General features: G+C 51.5%; 3 protein-coding genes across 3 annotated transcripts in view; 2 read left to right on the top strand and 1 right to left on the bottom strand.

Annotated features, from left to right (window-relative positions):
* GANAB (glucosidase, alpha; neutral AB) overlaps positions 1 to 13,240 on the top strand; it is a 16,151-nt gene extending 2,911 nt beyond the window's left edge. Inside the window, exons 2-24 of the mRNA XM_008573486.1 lie at positions 608 to 712; positions 865 to 973; positions 1,224 to 1,351; positions 4,140 to 4,319; positions 5,653 to 5,722; positions 5,896 to 5,983; positions 6,069 to 6,165; positions 6,430 to 6,610; positions 7,228 to 7,381; positions 7,677 to 7,912; positions 8,004 to 8,130; positions 8,238 to 8,317; positions 8,616 to 8,759; positions 8,893 to 8,989; positions 9,351 to 9,452; positions 9,624 to 9,867; positions 10,710 to 10,774; positions 10,941 to 11,017; positions 11,132 to 11,206; positions 11,384 to 11,497; positions 11,620 to 11,732; positions 11,882 to 11,982; positions 12,123 to 13,240. Of these exons, the coding sequence (XP_008571708.1) occupies positions 608 to 712; positions 865 to 973; positions 1,224 to 1,351; positions 4,140 to 4,319; positions 5,653 to 5,722; positions 5,896 to 5,983; positions 6,069 to 6,165; positions 6,430 to 6,610; positions 7,228 to 7,381; positions 7,677 to 7,912; positions 8,004 to 8,130; positions 8,238 to 8,317; positions 8,616 to 8,759; positions 8,893 to 8,989; positions 9,351 to 9,452; positions 9,624 to 9,867; positions 10,710 to 10,774; positions 10,941 to 11,017; positions 11,132 to 11,206; positions 11,384 to 11,497; positions 11,620 to 11,732; positions 11,882 to 11,982; positions 12,123 to 12,232 (2,797 nt within the window). The 3' untranslated portion in view covers positions 12,233 to 13,240. The remainder of the gene's footprint in view (positions 1 to 607; positions 713 to 864; positions 974 to 1,223; positions 1,352 to 4,139; positions 4,320 to 5,652; positions 5,723 to 5,895; positions 5,984 to 6,068; positions 6,166 to 6,429; positions 6,611 to 7,227; positions 7,382 to 7,676; positions 7,913 to 8,003; positions 8,131 to 8,237; positions 8,318 to 8,615; positions 8,760 to 8,892; positions 8,990 to 9,350; positions 9,453 to 9,623; positions 9,868 to 10,709; positions 10,775 to 10,940; positions 11,018 to 11,131; positions 11,207 to 11,383; positions 11,498 to 11,619; positions 11,733 to 11,881; positions 11,983 to 12,122) is intronic.
* A 1,048-nt stretch (positions 13,241 to 14,288) lies between these two features.
* B3GAT3 (beta-1,3-glucuronyltransferase 3) lies at positions 14,289 to 18,783 on the top strand. Its single transcript, XM_008573485.1, has 5 exons — positions 14,289 to 14,567; positions 15,695 to 15,869; positions 17,044 to 17,404; positions 17,600 to 17,890; positions 18,269 to 18,783. Exons 1-5 carry the CDS (start codon positions 14,486 to 14,488, stop codon positions 18,365 to 18,367), a joined length of 1,008 nt encoding a protein of 335 aa, XP_008571707.1. The 5' UTR covers positions 14,289 to 14,485; the 3' UTR covers positions 18,368 to 18,783.
* Positions 18,784 to 18,939: 156 nt separating this feature from the next.
* ROM1 (retinal outer segment membrane protein 1) lies at positions 18,940 to 21,315 on the bottom strand. Its single transcript, XM_008573484.1, has 3 exons — positions 20,232 to 21,315; positions 19,580 to 19,826; positions 18,940 to 19,463 (listed from the first exon to the last, which is right to left on the bottom strand). Exons 1-3 carry the CDS (start codon positions 20,819 to 20,821, stop codon positions 19,245 to 19,247), a joined length of 1,056 nt encoding a protein of 351 aa, XP_008571706.1. The 5' UTR covers positions 20,822 to 21,315; the 3' UTR covers positions 18,940 to 19,244.

The raw sequence follows: 21,315 nt of genomic DNA, 5'->3' as shown, positions 1-21,315 counted from the left end.
CCTTTTTTTTTTTTTTTTTTTTTTTAAAGATGACCGGTAAGGGGATCTTAACCCTTGACTTGGTGTTGTCAGCACCACGCTCAGCCAGTGAGCGAACCAGCCATCCCTATATGGGATCCGAACCCGGGGCCTTGGTGTTATCAGCACCGCACTCTCCCGAGTGAGCCACGGGCCGGCCCCATTGAAGGTACATCTTTAACTTCTTAACTGTGTAGCTCCACCGAATGCCTTGCCCATAGAAAGGCATAGCTTGCTTTGTTTCTCTGTTCCACACATGCTACCACCATTTCCTCTGGGACTGGCTGTTACTGCTACTTTCCTCTGAGAGGCTGATGTAACCAGAGTCAATACCAGGGCCTCTGAAGGCCAAAGATTCTTTGTCCATTTCATCTGCCTTTTGAAGGGAAGATGTGTGAGACAACTCCTTAGACCTGACCCTAACCCCATGTCCACTCTTCCTTCTTTACTATTTAATGTGATTCCATCTTTCTTTCCTCTTTCTTGAGCTGTCTTCTAGGGCTATGACAGGAAGAGCTCTTTCCTTTTGAAGGTGGGGCCCTTCCTGACCCCCATGTGATTATTCTTTCTTTGTCCTTTTTCTCTTCAGGTCTTGGGCAGGTCTGGTACTGGCTTGTTTAGGGTTCTGCCTAGGGATTACCCTTGCTGTGGATAGAAGCAACTTTAAGACCTGTGAAGAGAGTTCCTTCTGCAAGTATGATATTTCTGGGAAAGTGGGATGGAAAGTGGGTAATGTGGGAGGTGTCTGTGGCAGATGGGATAGCCTCAGGACACTGCAGGTGATAGAGGGACCTAGGGACATTGGGGTGCTCTCCCACCTTACTTCCCAACTGTTCTACTTGATAGGCGGCAGCGAAGCATACGACCAGGCCTCTCTCCATACCGAGCCTTGCTGGATTCTCTGCAGCTTGGTCCTGATGCCCTCACAGTCCATCTGATCCATGAGGTTACCAAGGTCAGGAGAGACAAGGAAGAGTGTGGTGGGGATGGGGAAATGACTGAGGGGTAATTAGAGAACGTGGAACCTGTAGCCAACATCCTGTTGCAGCCTAATCTTAGAACTTTTGCTTTGTGAAGAAATCTCATATCAGGTCCCTTAGGCAAAGGGCTCAAAGGAGGAGACCTCACAGGAGGGAATGAGTACAGAGGACATTTCATGGTATATCCCCTCTCCTTTCTCCACATCCAAACCTCTGTCCCCACAGGTGTTACTGGTGTTGGAGCTCCAGGGGCTTCAAAAGAACATGACTCGGATAAGGATCGATGAGCTGGAGGCCCGGCGGCCCCGATACCGTGTGCCAGATGTTTTGGTGGCTGATCCTCCCACAGCTCGGTAAATTTTTCCTGAGAAACATGTCTGTCTCCATGGCCTTTTTCTCCTTCCTAATAAACCTTTCTTTGATGGCTGACTTTCTTTCCCATATTAGGGTAATAACTGACCAGCTCCCCACCACTCTCCTCAGCCTTTCCCCATCTCTTCCTCTGTTTCCCTTACTTTCTCTTTCACCCTTCATATTCATTCATTCATCAAACAGGTATTGCTTCCTCTTCTGTGCCAGGCCTGGGCTAGATGCTGGTGATAGAAGAGGAAATAAACAAGGCACAGATCTTGCTTTCCAGGAATACTCTTATCTCCCTGGTTCATTCATTTCTTGCTTAATTTTCTTTTCTCTCTCCCTCCCTCCCTCCCTTCCTTCCTTTCTTTTCCTTCCTTTCTTTCCCTTCCTTTCTTCTTTCTTTTTTCTTTCTTTCCTTCTTTCCTTCCTTCCTTTCTTTCTTCTTTTTTCTCAGATAATCAGAATAGGTTACTCAAATTCTTTAGTCCTGACACACTGTCATCATTGTTCCATGTGAGGCTCTCTCTTAGGTAATTAATTCAGAAAATAATGTAATAAACCCTCCACCCAGGGGCCGGCCTGTGGCTCACTTGGGAGAGTGTGGTGCTGATAACATCAAGGCCGCGGGTTCAGATCCCTATATAGGGATGGCCGGTTAGCTCAGTTTGGAAAGTGTGGTGCTGACAACACCAAGGGTTAAGATCCCCTTACTGGTCATCTTTAAAAAAAAAAAAAAACAACCCTCCACCCTACAAACCTGTAAACTCGCCACCCAACCCAACCATATACTCTTCACTGTCCTATACCCCTGACTCCCCCAGAGGAGTCTTGCTTTTGTTGTTCTTACAGTTAAATCATGTATGTTTGTATACACGTATACGTATACATATTTGTGTATATGTGCCTAAGCAATAAATTATGTGGTTTTGTTTGTTTTTGAGCTTTATAGGGAAAGTATCTTAGCAAATGTAGTATTCTGGGATTTCCTTTTTTCTCATAATTTTATTTAATTCTGTTACATATAGTTCTAGTTCATTCATTTTTACTGCTATATAATATTATGTTGTGTGAATATACCCCAACTTATTTATCCATTTCTGTGTTGAGGCTGGCTTGTTATCTCGGTTAGAGTGCAGTGTTATAACACCAAGGTCAAGGGTTCAGATCCCCTTACCTGCGGCCACCAAACCACCACCACAACAAAAAAACAAAACCATTTCTATGTTGATAGGCACTTGGATTGTTTCCAGTGTTTTGCTGTCCACAGTGTTAGCATAAATATTCTTGTACACGTCTCCTGTTTTCCTTGTACAGGAGTTTCTCTTTGGTGTATAGCCAGGAGAGGAACTGCAGGGTTGTAGAATGTAGAGATGACCAACTTTCCAAGATAAAGCCAAAGTGGTTTACCAATTTATACTTCCACTGACAATTTACAAGTGGCTTCATTGATTTGCATCCTCTGCAGCACTTGGTACTGTTGGACTTAATTTTTATCAATAGAATAGGTATAAATGATATCACATGGTGATCTTGGCTTGGTTGTCTTTCCCAGTTTATTACTGAGATTGAACATTCTTCATGTTTGTCATTCTGGTTTACTAGTCTGTGAAATGGCATTTACAATTTATGCCCATTCTTCATGTTGTTTGTCCTTATTGATTTATAGAATTCATTAGATATTCTTAATACTAATCCTTTATCACTTATATGTGTTACAGCTGTCTTTTTTCAGGTTGTAGCTTATCTTCTTACTTTCCTAAAGGTGTCTTTTAAAAAAATTAAATATTTTATTTTAGAATAGTTTTAGATTTATAGGAAAGTTACAAGAATATTATGAAATTTCCTGTGTACCCTGCACCTAGTTTCCCCATTGTTAACATTACTGTGGTTCATTTGTCATACCTAATGAATTGGTAATCATATGTTGTTATTAGCTAAACTCCATATTTTACTTAAGTTTTCTTAGTTTTTACCTAATGTTCTTTTTCTATTCAGGATCCCATCCGGAATACCCTATTATGTTTAGTTGTCATGTCTTCTTAGGTTCCTCTAGACAGAGACTGTTTCTCAGAGTTTTCTTATTCTTGGTGATCATACAGCTGTCTTTTGATAAATAGAAATTCTTGATTTTAATGTTGTTAGATATGTCTGTCTTTTTTGACCTTGGTGTTATCAGTACCACACTCTCCCAAGTGAGCTAATTGGCCATCTCCGGATGTATTTGTCTTCTAGCTTCTGGTGTTAGCATTTTCTGTGTTGTGTTTAAATAATCCTTTTCTATATCAAGGTCAGAAAAATATTTGTTTATATTTTCTTCTAAAACTTTTACTTTTAAGCCTGGCCAGTTAGCTCAGTTGGTTAGAGAGTGTTGCTGATAACATCAGGGTCCAGAGTTCGATCCCTGTACCAGCCAAAAAAAAATAAATAAAAATAAAGCTTTTATTTTTAAATTTTAAGTAATAATCTTTCTGGAGTTGGTATTTGTATCTGGTATGAAGTAGGAACACAATATGATTTTTTTCCTATATGGAAAATCTGTTTTTCCTACTCCATTATTCAGTCCTCCTTTTTTCACTGATCTGCTATGTGCCTCTGTTACACTTCCGAGTTCTAAGTATGCTTGGGTCTGTTTCTGGGCTCTTTATTTGGTTCCTTTGGTCAATTTGTCTGTCCCTGCACTATTACCACACTGCCTGTATCTCTTAGCAGGTCCTTCCTTCTTCTGAAGTGTCGTGACCCTTGGCCCTTTACATTTACTTATATCCCTTTCGTTCTCTTTCCCAGGCTTTCTGTCTCTGGCCGTGATGACAACAGCGTGGAGCTAACGATGGCTGAGGGACCCTATAAAATCATCTTGACGGCCCGGCCGTTTCGTCTTGATCTGCTAGAGGACCGCAGCCTTCTGCTCAGTGTCAATGCTCGAGGACTGTTGGAATTTGAGCACCAGAGGGCCCCCAGGGTCTCGTGAGTACAGGGGTTGGGATTGCAGGGAACCTAGTGTGAAAGAGCCCAGGGGTGTTGTAAGCCTGGCTCTGGATTCCTGGGAGGAGACAGAGTAGCAGGACAGCCAGGTAGGAGCTGCAGGCTGGGAGAAGCTGTCTATCAGGGAGGGTAGGAACCAGTCCTGGGTTGCAGTTTTCTCCATTTCCTGAACAGACCAGGAGGCAGTCACTTTTGTCCCTGGGCTGTACCCTGAGCACCTCCTCTCGGGGGGCCTGCTTAGGTCTGCCTCTCCCTCTTCCCCTTCTCACATCATCATATTTCCCAGATTTATTTTCTTTCTTTTTATTTTTTATTGTTTTGGTTTCTTTTTCCCCCACCTCTGGAAGTTTGTCGACTGAAACTCACTTTTATGTTTCTGTTTTTGTGTTGGTTTTGTGCCTCCTTTTCCCCTTCCCTACATCTCCTCCTGCCCCAGTTTCTCGGATAAAGTTAGTCTCACGCTCGGTAGCATGTGGGATAAGATCAAGAACCTTTTCTCTAGGTAAATCCATGGCCACTGGTACTGTATCTGTTCCTTTGCCCTCACCCACCCTTCACTCTGGCCCTCAGGGGAAGGTGCCCCAGACCCTTCCATGCCCTTCCTCATCACCCCTCCAGCCCCCCCCACCCCCCAGCTATGTGGTATCTGATTCCTCGTTCCCTATTACCTTGGCTGGGAGTCCCCTTAGAGAAGGAAGACAAAATGTTGTAAGTCCTTAAGGAATGTAGGGAGCTCTTTGCTTTGCCAAGGGGTGGAAAGATGCTGTCTATTGCTGAGGTTCCTGGCTCTCTGCTGGAGTACAGCTGAGGTTCTTGGCAGAGCTGCCTGCCAGCTGCCTTTGAACGTATTCTTTGGCAGAACCTCCTGAAATCCCTCTGATATCTGTAGAGGCTTGGTATGGTATTTGCCTTTGCAAAACCCTGTGTCAGGCCAGGAGGCTGAGGCTTGGTGAGGACCGTTGGGGCCTGAGTCTCTCAGTGGAGGCAGCAGAATCAGGACTGGTATTCAGAACCCAGGCCCTTGAACCATTTTGCCTGTCTCTTCTGGGACACTGGCAGAGGCTGGTGACTTGGGCCTGTGTAGAAGGCACTTCCTGGTGGCACTTACTCCTCACTTCCTTTCTCATTTCTTTTCCCATCCTTTGCAAACTTTCTTGCTCACTGGGTGTCCCTCTCCATGCTTTAACATTCAGTCCCATCCTCCAGTGCCTTCGTTCCTTTGGACCCTTGGCTCTCTATTCCCCCACCCCTCCTTCCACTAGCCCCTCGTCCCTGCCCCCTCTGGATTGGAGCAGACAGCTCTCCTACCTTCCAGGCAAGGATCAAAAGACCCAGCTGAGGGCGATGGGGCCCAGCCCGAGGAAACACCTGGGGATGGTGACAAGGCAAGTTGGAGGGGGTGGGTGGGTGGAGGATAGGGCCGTCTGGGAGGCTGGCGGGGAAAGACCACAGAAACTTGAGCTGAGTCTCGCCATCAGGGATGGGATTTAGAAAACGGGAGCGGGGAAGAGAGAGAACTGGTGTATGCTTGGGTAGTGGTCCACTTTTCTCCTTACAGCCAGAGGAGACCCAGGGGAAGGCAGAAAAAGATGAGCCAGGAGCCTGGGAGGAGACATTCAAAACTCACTTTGACAGCAAGCCATATGGTGAGGGGCTGGGAGAGCCTTGGGCAGGGGTCGTGGGAGTCCTTGCCAAGCAAGCTCTGGAGCTTTTCCTTTGCTTTTCTTCCAGGCCCCATGTCTGTGGGTTTAGACTTCTCGCTGCCAGGCATGGAGCATGTGTATGGGATCCCCGAACATGCAGACAACCTGAGGCTGAAGGTCACTGAGTGAGTTTCATGGTGACATCAGGATTTTGTGGGGAGGAAGGGGCAGGGAGAAGTAAGGGTTTGGGTGAGGTGTGCGTGCAGATTGGATACTCAGACAAGCATGGATCACTTCCTGTGCCTGGATCACCTTTGGTGATCAGAAGATTCTTGTTTGAGAAAGGGCAGAGGAGCCAGTTCTCATTTCTCACCTGTTCCTATGGGGTGGGGGTTATACATGCTGCAGCCTGGGCCATCATTAGCCCACATGTGTCTGTCTGCCTGCAGGGGGGGAGAGCCATATCGTCTCTACAATTTGGATGTGTTCCAGTATGATCTGTACAACCCCATGGCCCTGTATGGATCTGTGCCTGTGCTCCTGGCGCATAACCCTCAGCGGGACTTGGGCATCTTCTGGCTCAATGCCGCAGAGACCTGGGTGGATATATCCTCCAACACTGCGGGGAAGGTAAGAGCACCGGCACAGGGAGGAAGGAGGTGGTAAGGCTTCCAGGCCTTGAGACAAATGGGCTTTACCTTTGAAGAGGCTTAGGCTAGGGCCCTTACCTTTGAAGAGGCTGGTGAGATAGCCTCTTTGGGGACTGGGTGAAAGAAGGGGCCCTGGGCCTTGTGAGCAGCATTTGAGTGCCCCACTTACTCCCTGAAGACACACCCTCACGGGGAAGGCATTGCCCTTTCTGGATAGAAGAGATATACTTATTGTCAGTGCATTGTGTACTAGGCACTGTTCTAAGTGCTGGGGATGTAGTGCTAAGTGAGCTGGAAAGGCCCTCACTCTCAGGCAGGAAGGCAGACACTAAACAGGGAACAGAGAAGGCAAGATGAGTTCAGGGGTGGTGAGTGCTAACAGAGCAATCAAACAGTCATGCGGTGGGGGTCGGGCAGTGCTGCTTAAGACAGTGGGGTCTAGGAAAGCCTCAGTGAATAGGCAATGTTTAATCTCAGACCAAAGTGACTCATTAGGAGCCAGCTGTGTGAGGACTCTGAGGAGAAAATGGCTGTTTTTGTCTTTGGGTTCGAAAATGAGAGAGCGGGTGTCTGACCTTTCTCTGGTCCCCTGTACAGACCCTGTTTGGGAAGATGCTGGACTACCTGCAGGGCTCTGGGGAGACCCCACAGACGGATGTTCGCTGGATGTCAGAGAGTGGCATCATCGATGTCTTCCTGATGCTTGGGCCCTCCATCTCGGACGTCTTCCATCAGTATGCTAGTCTCACAGGTACATGGTGTCCCCACTCTGTCAGCCGACAGCCTCATTTTTCTGCCCTTGTCATTGTCATCTTTGTTTTTTTGTGGGGGTGCCTGGCCAGTATGGGGATCCGAACTGCCCTTGTCTTTTTGAGACGGGTGATTCTATGCATTTTCAGAAATCTTGCTCCCCCAGCCTGTTTTCTATCCCTGCACCCTTCAGCTTCCCTCTAGTTTACAAGCCTTCCTCAGTTTCTGGGTGTTCCTCTTGGCCCCAGGTTGGGCTTGATCCCCATGATGACCCCCATCTCTCAATGAACCTGCAGGGACCCAGGCATTGCCCCCACTCTTCTCCCTCGGCTACCACCAGAGCCGCTGGAACTACCGGGACGAGGCTGATGTACTAGAAGTGGATCAGGGCTTCGATGATCACAACCTGCCCTGCGATGTCATCTGGCTGGACATTGAACATGCTGATGGCAAGCGGTACTTCACCTGGGACCTCAGCCGCTTCCCTCAGCCCCTTACCATGCTCAAGCATTTGGCCTCCAAGAGACGGAAGGTAAGAGGGCTACAGCCATGGTTGGTCTTTTCAGGATGAGGCTGAGATGTAATCCCTGAAGAGCTCTGATCACTGTGTTTCTGGCCCCCAGCTAGTGACCATTGTGGACCCCCACATCAAGGTGGTCTCTGGCTACCGAGTTCACGAAGAGCTACAGAACCTGGGGCTATACGTTAAAACTCGGGATGGCTCTGACTATGAAGGCTGGTGCTGGCCAGGTAGGGAGGCCCAGAATTGAGGGAGAGGAAATTGGGAGGCCAGGGAGGTAGAAATGGTAGCTCTTTTGCCCCTTAGGGCGTTTACAGCTACCCTTAACATCTCCCAGGCTCAGCTGGTTACCCTGACTTCACTAATCCTGCAATGAGAGCCTGGTGGGCTAACATGTTCAGCTTTGACAATTATGAGGTAGGGAAGACCTCTTCCCCGTGACTTGTACCTGTGTTTACCACTGCCTGCCTGAATCTTTCTCTGCTTGCCAGCCGTGTTTTGGCTAGTTGCCTATAATGCATTGGGGGAGGTCAAGGTTTTGGATCCCCTCACTGGCCAGCTGCCAAAAAAAAAAAATGAACCAGGGGCCTTTGATGATCCTGGGAAGGCCCTGAAAAATGCCCCTTTCTAGATTCCTAGGAGCTCTCTGCTCTAACACCGTTTGTCTTCTTTCTCCCTCTTTTCTTTTGTCCCCATTTTCTGCCTATGTTTGCAGGGCTCAGCTCCCAACCTCTATGTCTGGAATGACATGAATGAACCGTCTGTGTTCAATGGTCCTGAGGTCACCATGCTCAAGGATGCTCGGCATTATGGGGACTGGGAGCACCGGGATGTGCATAACATCTATGGTCTCTATGTGGTAAGGGGCTGAGAGAGGAGAGTTGGCGGAAAGAGTGAAAACGGGGCCCAGAGACTGAGGACCAGGGAACTTGCAACAGATGATAGCTGGCTTTTGCTCCTCACTACCCCTCTCCTATCCTCTCCCCACCCAGCAAATGGCGACTGCTGATGGGCTGACACTGCGCTCCGGGGGTGTAGAACGCCCCTTTGTCCTGAGCAGGGCTTTCTTCGCTGGCTCCCAGCGCTTTGGTAAGACTTGGAGAGTGGAGCTGTAGCAGAACAATGTGAAGTCCTGATGGCAGGAGCCATGGGCCTTAGCAGAACGATGTGAAGGCCTGATGGCAGGAGCCATGGGCCTGGCTCTCTGAGAAATCTACCCATGTGGCTGTCAGAGCTCTGAGAACTGCACGCTGCATCCTCCCAGCTGTGCGCTTTGAGGGGAGCCAGAGAGTGGGAGGTCTGGTCCCCATTCAAGTGTTCTTGTGAACTCTGCCATCTTCTGCAGGGTCCCTGGGGTCCACAGAGCAGACATGGCAGGTCAGAGAAGTTAGCTATATAAAGGCTGAGCCCCTTTACTGTGTGCAAACTCCCTCCCTCTTGTCTTCCTCAGGAGCTGTGTGGACAGGGGACAACACTGCTGAGTGGGACCATTTAAAGATCTCTATCCCTATGTGTCTCAGCTTGGGACTGGTGGGACTTTCCTTCTGTGGGGGTAAGAGGGGAGGAATTTGGGGTCTTGGTTTGGTGTGAGAGTGGCAAAGTAGAGGGCACAGGACCTAGGCATGAGCAAAGAGCCGAGAGTCCAGAGTGGGGCCTTGGGAAGCTTCTCAGGCAGCATCTCCCCTTCATCCTGTTTTCTAACCTCCTTCTTTCCCTCTCCCAGCGGATGTGGGTGGCTTCTTCAAAAACCCAGAGCCAGAGCTGCTTGTACGCTGGTACCAAATGGGTGCCTACCAGCCATTCTACCGGTCACATGCCCACATGGATACTGGGCGGCGGGAGCCATGGCTATTACCATCTCAGTACCACAACATAATCCGAGACGCCTTGGGCCAGCGATATTCCTTACTGCCCTTCTGGTACACCCTCTTCTATCAGGCGCATCGTGAAGGGATTCCTGTCATGAGGTGAGGCATTCAGTTGGATCTGTGTAGAATGGGCTGAGGTGGCTGGGGGATGTTAGGGACTAAGGTGCATCTGTGGGCCTCTTTCTTCATTTGCCAGGGCCTTATAAAGGAGGGAATCTGATTTCAATGTCAGAAGTGGGGGCTGGCCAGTGGCTCACTTGGGAGAGTGTGGTGCAGATAACACCAAGGTCGAGAGTAGGGATTCCCCTTATCAGCCAGCTGCCCAAAAAAAAAAAAAGAAAAGTGAAGGGGAGACTAACGTGGATGAATAATAGAATTAAACATTTAAAGGAAATTGCCAACAGCAACACAATAAGCATTAGGTGGTCACAAAAAGCCTTTTTGAGTAGAAGGCCATGTGAGATGATGCCTGAATGATGAGTGAGACAGACTTGATCTGGAGAAAGAATGTTCCAAGCAGAGACAGCAAGTGTAAAAGTTCTAAACTGGAAGTGAGTTTGATGTGTTCTGGGAATAGAAAAAAGCCAGTATGCCTTGGGGAAGGAATCAGAGGAACAGGTAGGAATTGAGATTAGAGAGGAAAATATGATCTGATCCTGGAAGGCCTTGCAATGAAGTGTGCGAGGAGGCCACTGGAAGGCTGCTGTGCGGAAGTGTGAAGAAGGAGCAGGGGAGAAGAGGCAGAAGGTGGGTTAGGAAGTTAAATGACAACCAAGATTGGTTGCATAGCTGAAGCTGAGGCCTGAACCCTGACCCAGCTGTCTAGCTGCAAGCTCCTGGGTCCTACCCCTGTACTGTTCTCACTGCCAATTCTTGGGGAGCGTGTTTGACTTCTGCTGAGACTGTAGATGTCTCCCTTTCTTGTCTTGCTTCCTTCCTAGGCCTCTTTGGGTGCAGTATCCTCAGGATGTGACCACTTTCAGTATAGATGATCAGTTCCTGCTTGGTGAGAAATGGGGTTGGGGTGGGGCTGAGAAGCACCTGTGGGAGCTGTCTGCAGATGCCCAGGGAGGGAGAAGTGAGTGAGGCTGGTGGTGCGAGGGGGCAGGCACTTTGGTGCTCCTTGGTCTGGGAACTGATCTCAGTTCAGATTTGATTCTGGTGTGTTTTAGGGGATGCATTGCTGGTTCACCCTGTGTCAGATTCTGGGGCCCATGGTGTGCAGGTCTATCTGCCTGGCCAAGGGGAGGTGAGTTACAGAAGGGTGTGGTGAGGAAAGTCTATGGAAACCAAAGGAAGGAAACAGGTTGGGGCCCCTGTGCAATTGAGTGACCCAGTGACTTATCTCTTCTGTCACTCACAGGTGTGGTATGACATTCAAAGCTACCAGAAGTATCATGGTCCCCAGACCTTGTACCTGCCCGTAACTCTAAGCAGTGTGAGTATGCCTGCCCCAGCTGCCAGCTCTATCTGCCTGTAGGTGTCCAGAAGGGGAGAGTATGTGTGTTTTGGGGTCTAGTACCTAATTGGGCACAGATGGGCAAGAGCAAAAGATGCTGTGGGGCCCAAGGCTGGACAAGGCGACAACTTCATTCCAGCACTGCTCTTGCCCTAGATCCCTGTGTTCCAGCGTGGAGGGACAATTGTGCCTCGATGGATGCGAGTACGGCGTTCTTCAGAGTGTATGAAGGATGACCCCATCACTCTCTTCGTTGCACTCAGCCCCCAGGTGAGTGCACAGGCAGGGAAATTACTCACCCATCTGCTACCTTCCTAGGACTCAGTCCCCTGGGGATGTGCCCCTCTCCCCCTCTTGGGTTCAGGTGCTCAGTTGTCCCATTTCCTGCTCAGGGTACAGCCCAAGGAGAGCTCTATCTGGATGATGGGCACACGTTCAGCTATCAGACTCGCCATGAGTTCCTGCTGCGTCAATTCTCATTCTCTGGCAACACTCTTGTCTCCAGGTAAAGGGGTACCCATTCTTCCTCGGCAGCCTCTGGAGGGGGCTCACTGTTCACTGCGCTCTTGTTTCACATCCTGACCTTGCTTTGGGTCTTCTTCCTTCTGCTCTGACGTTTTTTCCCCTGATGGGCATCTGCTTTTGCCCCTCCAGCTCAGCAGACCCCAAAGGCCACTTTGAAACACCAATCTGGATTGAGCGGGTGGTGATAATAGGGGCTGGAAAGCCAGCAGCTGTGGTACTCCAGACAAAAGGTGAGTGACTGATCTGGCCCCCAGGATATGGAAAGAGGGGAAGCAGGGGCAGGGTTGTGGATGGCTCTTTCTGTAGGAAAGTACTTGCTATGCTATAGCCTATTGCTATGACTATGGCACTCTTTTTCTTCCTCCCCCAGGATCTCCTGAAAGCCGCTTGTCCTTCCAGCATGACCCTGAGACCTCTGTGTTGGTCCTGCGTAAGCCTGGTGTTAATGTGGCATCTGACTGGAGTATTCACCTGCGATAACCCAAGGGATTTTCTGGGTTGGGGGGAGGGATGCAGTGGTGATGAGAATTAATCTTTTTCTGCCTTGGAATTTGATCCTCTCCAGACTTCACCTACTTATCCCAAGACCTGGATTCTACCAGCATCTGGGCAGGATGACAGGGCTGTCTCTGGGCTCCAAATTCCCCTTGTGATCTCCTGACCTTTCCCACTTTGTTGATACCATGCCTTTCCCTTTATTACCTCAGCATTCAGTTGCTCTAACTAGAGCACATTCACTTGTGAAGACCTGGGGACCACAGGGCCCTTGCCTCCGCTTCTCTTTCCCTTCATTGGGAGCCCTGAATCTCCCCCAGACCCTATCCATTATGCCTCTTATGTATTGATACCATTTCTCAGACAAAGATGAGGGCAATGAGCTTTAGGGCTTCTTTCCTTCTTCCCCTTCCATCCCCACCAAACTGCTCTCCCTCCTTTTATTTCTTCCTCCTGGCTCTACCCTGTCAGCCCTCTCCTTTTTATGCTCCGCGGATACACTGGGACCACCCCTTACCTGATAAGGGACGAATGGATCAAAGGAGCAAGGTTATTGGAGAACATCCTCTTCCCTCTCATCCCAATCTTTCCCTCTCCCTGATTGCTTTTAGAGCTGCTGCAGTTCTGAGAGGGGCAGTTCTACCTACCCTGTCCCTTGGGGGAAAGAAGTTTCCATACCTCCTTAAGAGGGAATGGACAGTAAACTTCTTTTGCCCCCTTCATAACTCCTTGAGGGGCAGTCAAGATGGGTAAATCATTCGTGGTTTCATTGAATCACGGTCACCTGTATTTATTGCTGGGAGGAAGCTGAGGGTGGGGGGAGATGATCATGTGTGCCTAAGGTTGGCCTGAAGCCCTGGGTGGGGGGTGGGGAAGGACTAATGGGGTACCAGGGGGAATATTTGTGGGAATTTTTTTTTTTTTTACTTCCTCTTGGCCCCCAGCTGTGACAGGTTTTGATAAAAGGAGAACCAATAAAGGGATAAACCATAAGTAAGTGTTGGGTGTCTGGATTCTAGTTCTAGTCTGAGTCCCAGGTTCTAGAAGCCCAAGGGCTTGACATTTTCATCTGGCTTCAGCATAAGCCACAACGCTTCAGCATAAGCCACAACGATTCAGCAAAATGAGCTAGAATGAGCCTTCCTCAGCTTGCCAGATGCTGATATTTTCATACAAGAGCCCAGCAAGGTCATCAGATTTTAGTAGGCATTGTTAATAAGTGGTGATCAGAGCTGATGGGCTCCCTCTTGTATAGAAATAGCTATATGGTCAGGTGTTCTCACACTAAAGGCTGCATCTCTTTAGCGAACAGCATTTTAAAAACATTTCCCATTGTTTTAGTGACAGGAAATAGTTTACTCCATTTTGCAGACTGGTCACAAGTCTTAGAGACAATTTTACAAGGACCTGGTAGTTGCTTTTGTTTTTTAGGAAAAATGACTGCTAAGGATGGCTTGTGCTTGTGAGGAGGTAGGGGATGCCTTCCTTGAATTCTCCAGCTCAGGATGTATTTCCAGTCATTTCTCTGGGAGGTAGCCCACTGCCTTGGTAACCCCTGACCCCCACTGTGATCTGTTGACCCCCACTGTGATCTGTTGAAGAAATGTGGGCCAGAGGAAACAGTATAGATGCTGGAATCAGGTATTGAGAAGGAACATAGAAAATTGCCACATGCAGTGACAATTTTTTTCAGCCTTGGTTTCTTATCTGAAATGGGGACAGTACCATTATCTGAGAGGGTTATTTATATGCGATACCCAGAGTATTGGCCTGGCACGTGGTAGGCCCTAGGTCTCATTCATTTGTGTAACAAGTGTTGAGCAATTGTTATTGGGTGCTGTGACTGACGATGGATGAATTCACGTAAGGAGAAAAATCTGGGCTCAGGGATGGGGTTTCTCACGCAATTCCGTGCTCAGGGGGCGGGTCTCGAAGTACGAACCACGTGCACCTACTCGGGCTTCTGACTACCCGCTAAGGGCGCTAGACACCGGATATGACGTCACACAGTCCCCGGAAACAGGTGGTAGGGCCGGAAGTTCGGGGAGGCAGGCACAGGTGACCGGAAGTGGGCCCCGGACGGAGCTGCCTGCCCCAGCTCCAGGGATCCGGTCGAAGAGCGGGAGGAAGGCGGGGCGCAGGGCGGGGCCGCTGCAGGGGCGGGGCCGTCGGGCGGGGGGCGGGGAACCCTAGTCCCCTCCGGACCCCGCCTGCTCCGGCGCCCGCGGCGGCGCGGCCATGAAGCTGAAGCTGAAGAACGTGTTTCTCGTCTACTTCCTGGTGTCGATCGCCGGCCTCCTCTACGCGCTGGTGCAGCTCGGTGAGCGGGGCGGGGCGGGGGTGCGGCGGGCTGGCACGACGGCGCCCGCCGCCATGCAGCCCGCCCTAGGGATGAGCCCCCGCGTAAACACCATTCATCCCGCCCGGTCCTCCGCACAGCCGTCTGCGGCCGCGGGCGCAGCATCCCCTCTAGAACGCACCGCGGACGAAATCCAGACTCCTTCCCAGAGCCTGCAAGGCCCCGCATGATCCGCCGTCTGCCTGTCCAACCCCTCTCCCCCTCCCTTGCTCTACTCCAGCCGGACTGGCTTTCTGACAGTTTCTCCAAAACCTCAAGCTTTTTGCTCTCAGGCTCTTAACCTGTTCCCTCTGCCTTCGGTGCTTTTCTCCCAGCTCTTCCCATGCTGCCCCTTTCTCATCCGTCAGGTCTTACCTCAAATGCCACCTCCTCAGAGAGGCCTTCCCCGAACTCTTCAGCTAAAGTTACCCTTCTTATTCCCAATTCCCTTTTATTTTCCGTCTTATATACTTTCTTCATGGCCCTTATCACAATTTGTAATGATTTCGTTAATTTGTTTCTTTGCTTAGAGTCTGCTTCCTCCACTGAACTGCAGAGCTTCATGAAGGCAGGGATCGTGTCTGTTTTGTTCCTTGCTGTATCCCCAGCACCTAAGGCAGTGCTTCCCAGGAGGAGTATTCAATAAATATTTATCCAATGATGGAATCAATGAATTTAATGCCCAGTCTTTGGTCACACAGCCAAGGGAACAGACTGAACCCTGTCTCTTATGCAGGGATTTAGAGAGAGTACCATTGCGTGATCCTCCTGTATTTTAAAGACTGTCCTGTTTAAAGACGTCGACTTGTTTATGAGTATAGAAGGCAAAATTAGGACCAGCAGGTAGAAAGGATGGAGGCAGATAATCAGTTCAATAGTCAAATGAAAATTGTAACAGCTGGAATTTATTAAAGATGGAGAGAGGCTGCTAATTGAGGTAGTGAGGTGCCTCAATTGGACCCTAACCAGAGGTGTAGAAAGGGCTACTAGAGAAGTTGTAAGGGGATTCCTGCATTTGCTAGGGGTTAAAGGAGAAGGCTATGGGATGCTAAACATTCTGTGGTTCTCTGGACCCACCTCCCTTCCCCATCCATGTGTCTTGGGACCAGGCCAGCCATGTGACTGCCTCCCTCCCCTGCGGGCAGCGGCAGAGCAGCTTCGGCAGAAGGACCTGAGGATTTCCCAGCTGCAAGCCGATCTCCGACGCCCACCCCCTGCCCCTGCCCAGCCCCCTGAACCCGAGGCCCTGCCTACTGTCTATGTTGTTACTCCCACCTATGCCAGGTATGGGTTCTGGTACATCCAAGAGGGCTGCATCAATCAAGAAGCTGGGGTTGATGAGTTTGGGAGGCACTGGGCTGGGGGATGAACCTCAAACTAGAGCATGCCCAACAACAGGGTAAATGAACCACATTTTTACTCAAAGATTTGTGGGAAATGGTTGTTTTCCTATTAAAGTAGACATGGGTATACTATAAAGTAAAATACAAAATTCCTGCTAAATTTTAAGATAGATCGATAAAGTTTTGGAGAAATTTTGAGTTTGCCAATGTGTTAACTCTCTCCTTAGGGATCCTTTGGCAAGAAGTTTAAACCCCCCAAGTTAAAGTAGAAAGGCATTTGGTCTAACAGTCATACCAGGTTCTAGAAATGGTTACACTAGTTATTATTTACAGTGTGTTTGCTGTCTACCAGGTACATGTTTTGTTTTTGTTTTAAGTCAAAATGTAGCTTTATTACCGATAAAAGCAATTGGGGAATGTGGTTTCGGATCTGTAGCCAAAAGGGCCTGTTAACAGGCCTCTCTGAAATCAGGTGGCTGACCCATCCAGGCACAGGCTGCTCTAGCTGCCCCCCTCTCCCCCACAATGTGCACACACACACACATGCACATACCACCAACCCTGGGGGAGGCAGGCAGACTTGAAGGATAAAGAAGCGCATTAGAGATTGAACCACACATTCCCAGTTTCTTCTTTAGCCTCAAATCTTTCTTCCTCCCCAGAGAGGAATGAGCCAAAGGACTTCTCTAAAATAAATTCCTCTCTTTGGAAAAACAGCACAGGAAGAAAAGAATCTGGTCTATAAAATACTGTTATTCCCATTTTACAGCTGAGGAAACTGAAGCTCAGGGAGATTGAGCCATTTTCCAAAAGTGTCTCACCTAATAAGTTATAAAGCTGGGATTCAAGCCCACATCTGTCTGATCTCAAAGGCTGTGTCCTTAATTTATAGTATGCTACAGCCAGAGGGGTTGAAGTGGGTGATGGACATGGACTGGAACAACAGGGCATGTGAGTGTCGGCATAAAACAGGCGAGAAAGAGGGAGTGTGGACACTGGCTGGGGAAAGGCCATGGGATATGCTAGCAGCGGCCCAGGGGAAGCTGCCTGTCCTGGCTGGAGTGTCCAAATAGTGCCTACCCTCTTTCCCTCCTGCTGCGTCTCTCCCCCTGCAGGCTGGTACAGAAGGCAGAGCTGGTACGGCTGTCCCAGACGCTGAGCCTGGTGCCCCGGCTGCACTGGCTACTGGTGGAGGACTCTGAGGGTCCCACCCCGCTGGTCTCAGGGCTGCTGGCTGCCTCCGGCCTCCTTTTCACACACCTGGCCATCCTCACCCCCAAGGCCCAGCGGCTTCGCGAGGGTGAGCCAGGCTGGGTTCGGCCTCGTGGTGTAGAGCAGCGGAACAAGGCCCTGGACTGGCTCCGGGGCAGAGGGGGTGCTGTAGGGGGGGAAAAGGACCCACCACCGCCGGGGACCCAAGGAGTCGTGTACTTTGCTGATGACGACAACACCTACAGCCGGGAGCTCTTTGAAGAGGTGAGCCAAGGGATGGGGATAGAGAGAGAGGCCAGCTGGGGTTAGCTTCAGCCATTACCTTGGTTACCAGTGTTGCTAGAGGCTGCTAGGGGAGGAGCAGGGAGCAGTGGAGCAGAGTGAGCCAGGTGGTTCTTTCTGCTGCTCCCTTTTCTCTGGGCCACCCCTCTCTGTTTCTTCTGTCTTGACCTCTATTAGATGCGCTGGACCCGTGGTGTCTCGGTGTGGCCTGTGGGGCTGGTGGGCGGCCTGCGATTTGAGGGCCCTCGGGTGCAGGATGGCCGGGTTGTGGGCTTCCACACAGCATGGGAGCCCAACAGGCCCTTCCCCGTGGATATGGCTGGATTTGCTGTAGCCCTGCCCTTGCTGCTGGCTAAACCCAATGCCCAGTTTGATGCAACTGCTCCCCGGGGCCATCTGGAGAGCAGTCTCCTGAGCCACCTCGTGGATCCCAAGGACCTGGAGCCACGGGCTGCCAACTGCACTCGGGTAAGGGGATGGAGGCGGGCACAGAAACCTGGCTCTGGGATGGACAGGTAGTGGGAGAAGTGGAATGAGGTGTTTGAACTAGGAGGGATGCTCCAGATCTCTGATCAGCCTTGCTTACTCTACTGAAGGGGAAGCTGGGAGCCAGGGAGGGAAAGTGGTCTCCTGCCACTTCATCTTCCAGAGTCCTGGGAACCCATGCGGCACAGAGAGGGTAAAGAGATACTGCCCTGTCTTAGAGGCACTGAAGTTTTCTGCCACCCTGTCCTTCACTCTTTGCAGCCAGCCAATGCTGTGTTCATAGAGGGGTTGGAGAATCCATTCTACACTGAAGGCCCTAGAGGCATGGCCCTGGCTCTAACTGCAACCCTCCTGCTACAGGTACTGGTGTGGCATACACGGACCGAGAAGCCCAAGATGAAGCAAGAGGAACAGCTACAGCGGCAGGGCAGGGGCTCAGACCCAGCCGTTGAGGTGTGATGGCGGCCCCACCCTGACTACCACCTCATTTCAGGCACAGACCTTGTGGGACTGGGCCCCATGTCTGCCCAGGATGTGGTTTTCCAAGTCCTGACCCTCAGAGCCAGAGGTGGCCCCTCTGTCCCTCCAGCCCCAGGGCATGGCCCAGCTGGTTCTCCTCTCCCCCAGCCTGCCATGTAGCACTGCCCACAGGCTGGAGACAAGTGGCCCTTGTCTTGAGCCAGGTCAGCCCTGCCTGGGGTGGAAGAGGACAGATGGACTCAGGAGGGAGGGAAGCTGAGGAACTGTGTAACTTATTGGGGCTGGGCATGTGCTGGGGGGCTGGAGGAGCTGGGCTGGACCCTCCCCACCTGAGCATGCTGACACCCCCCACCCCCCCACGCTTCTACCTCCAGAATAAAGAATCCCAACCTGGAGGGGCTTCTTGTTTTCCTTCACTTCACATAGCTGGTTCTTGCTTTCTGATCCTCATAGATATGGGGGTATCTGTTCCTACACAGGCAGAGCCAGGGTCAAAACTTTGGAGTCCTGGCTTCTCCATCAGACAGAAATCAGTGAGAAAGAGCAGTGGCTACCATCCAAAGGCTTTATTGAGTCCATGCACCAACAGCAGTCTCCAGTCCTTCCTGTGTCACTTACTCATCACCCTCTTCTTTTCTGTTCCCTGGTGGTTCTGGCCACAAGAGCTGGGCCCTGGGACACCTGGTTTTCTCTCTCATGCCAGTCCAGCTTGTTGACTATCTTTAACCTCTCTAATCCCAGAGACACCCCCCCCACCCCCCTAACTTGGAGCCTTGGTAAGGAGTTGTGAGGTTTTCAGCCTTGTCCATCCCTCCCTCTTCCCCTCCTCCCCATCCCACCCCCAAGCTCCAGGCCACTAGGCCTCAGGTATATCCTCCTTAGGAGGTGCCTCTTCTGGTGGGGCCTGCTCAGGTGCTGGCCTGTGGGCAGCCCTTCCCTGCAGCCATGCTGTTTTTAGCATGTCTTTCAGCCCACCCGGAAAGAGATAGCCCTGGGTCTCTCCTTCCCCATCGATAACCCCGCCAAGCCCCTCCAGCGCTGTTTGCAGGTACCGCAGGCCGAGGAGCACCAGAGCCTGTGGGGGAAGCAAGGGGAAAGAGTCAAGGAGGCTCAGCGGTCCCAGGGACCCCGGAGTTGGAGGCAGTGAGGAGTCCCAGATGGAAGGAGGCCTCGGGCATTTTGCAGACTCACCTGCAGCAGGAAAGTCACAGCCAGCATGCTGCCCAGTGTGCTCGCCAAGCCCTGCAGGTGCCCCAGCAGCACCGCGTGGCACCCTTGGGCCCAGAGGTTTAGGTTGGGCTGTCGGGGATCAAAGAGGGGATGGGCATAGGGGTCTGCGAGTCGGCTTTGTAGGCAAGGCCGGGGTGAGTGAGGGTTGCAGCAGGAGAAAGGGACCCCATCAGTAAGGTATAGGCCTTCCACATTGCTCTGGATCCGGCTGCAAAGGGAGGGACAGGGGTGTTAGGATGTCTGGAGATAAGAGGCCTGGGGAGAAGCTGAGGGGCACAGGAGTAGAGAAGAGAAAAATGATAGTAAAATGTTTACTGACTGCTCTACTATGTGCCAGGCATGCATAATTCATCTATCTTCACAACAAGTCTGTGAGATAGGTACTATTAACTTCATTTTACAGATGAGGAAATGAGCCCTGAGTGGTTTGGTAACATGCCCTGGGTTTGCACAGCTAATAAATGGCAGAGCTGCAACCCATTCTCTCCAGCACTGTGCTCTATTTATTGCCTGTCTGGGTTAGCTGTGGTTTCAAGGCAGCAGGAGGGAGCCTGTCTAGGGAGGAGGCGTAGGAGGGGGAGGGGGAAGAGGAGGAGAGAAGCAAATCACTCACTCAACCACGTCCTGGTCACTGGGGTCCAGATAACGGCTGCTGACCCACTGGACCCCAAACCAATCTTTGTACCCATGGCGCCCGCAGCAGTGGTGCTTCAGCTGCAGCTCATCCATCAGCCGTTTGGCATGACAGTGCCCGGGCACCTCTGTGTCCTTGTAGTGAGCCAACGCAGTCTTCAGACCCTCCTCCAGCCCCACATCCAGAGTCCCAGGCAAACCCAGGGCTAGCCCCAAGGCAAGGACCAGGAGTCCCCCGCCTATAGCAGTGCCAGCCACCAGCAGTGGGCTCAGGACCCCTCGCCAGGGAGGGTATCGAGCTGCATCCAGACTTGCCCGGCTGGCTCCTGCACCACCCAGTCCTGTGCCCAGAGCCATTACACCCGCTGCCAGGGCAGCCTGAGGCAAGACAGTGAACGGGCAGGAGGGAGCCAGGAAGGTGCCAAGGTGCCTCAGCTGGACCAGGAGGTGCCCGCTACAGAGGAGGGTGAGGCCACCGGCCAGTGCCAGAAGCCAGGAGAGGAGCCAGAGCCCCTGAGCCAGACGGATGCGGGGCTGGAGGGGCAGCACCAGGGGCAACACCGGCGCCATCTCCCATCTCTGCCCAGGGGAGTGCAGAGCTGTCGGGGATGAGGGCTGGCCGGCGCAGGATGCTGAATCAGCCCAGCCCGGCTTGAGCTGGGCTAATGCCACCCTGACCCCAATACCCTAAGCCTCCTCCCACCCCAGCCTTTACAACCCGCCGCCTTGTCCCCCGCCAGTCCAGTTCGGGATGCGTTGCTCTTACCCCTAAGGAAAAGCTCCGCCCCCGGGCAGACGGCCCGTGTCGTGATCCCGCCCCTGCACCCTCGCGGAAGTGGGTGGGCTGGTCGGCTCAGCCCCGACGGGCTGGGGGCTGAGGGCGGAGACCTCAGGGCCAGAGCTCCCTCCCGGATCCCTGGGAGTCCAGGGACGGGGATCCCGGAAGGGGTGGAGGCCGGAGGCCGGGAGGGGGCAAGGGGTCAGCCGGCGGGCCCCGCCCCCTGCTCGGCGGCGGGGCCCGGACAGGGAGGGGTTACCAGGCGGCCCGCCCCCCCGGGCCCGCC

The sequence above is a fragment of the Galeopterus variegatus genome, unplaced genomic scaffold (genome assembly GCF_000696425.1).
Source record: "Galeopterus variegatus unplaced genomic scaffold, G_variegatus-3.0.2 Scaffold926, whole genome shotgun sequence".
In the NCBI taxonomy this organism is placed as follows: Eukaryota; Metazoa; Chordata; class Mammalia; order Dermoptera; family Cynocephalidae; genus Galeopterus; species Galeopterus variegatus.
The sequence above is the reverse complement of the archived record's forward strand: the minus strand, read 5'-3'. Positions and strand labels throughout refer to the sequence as shown.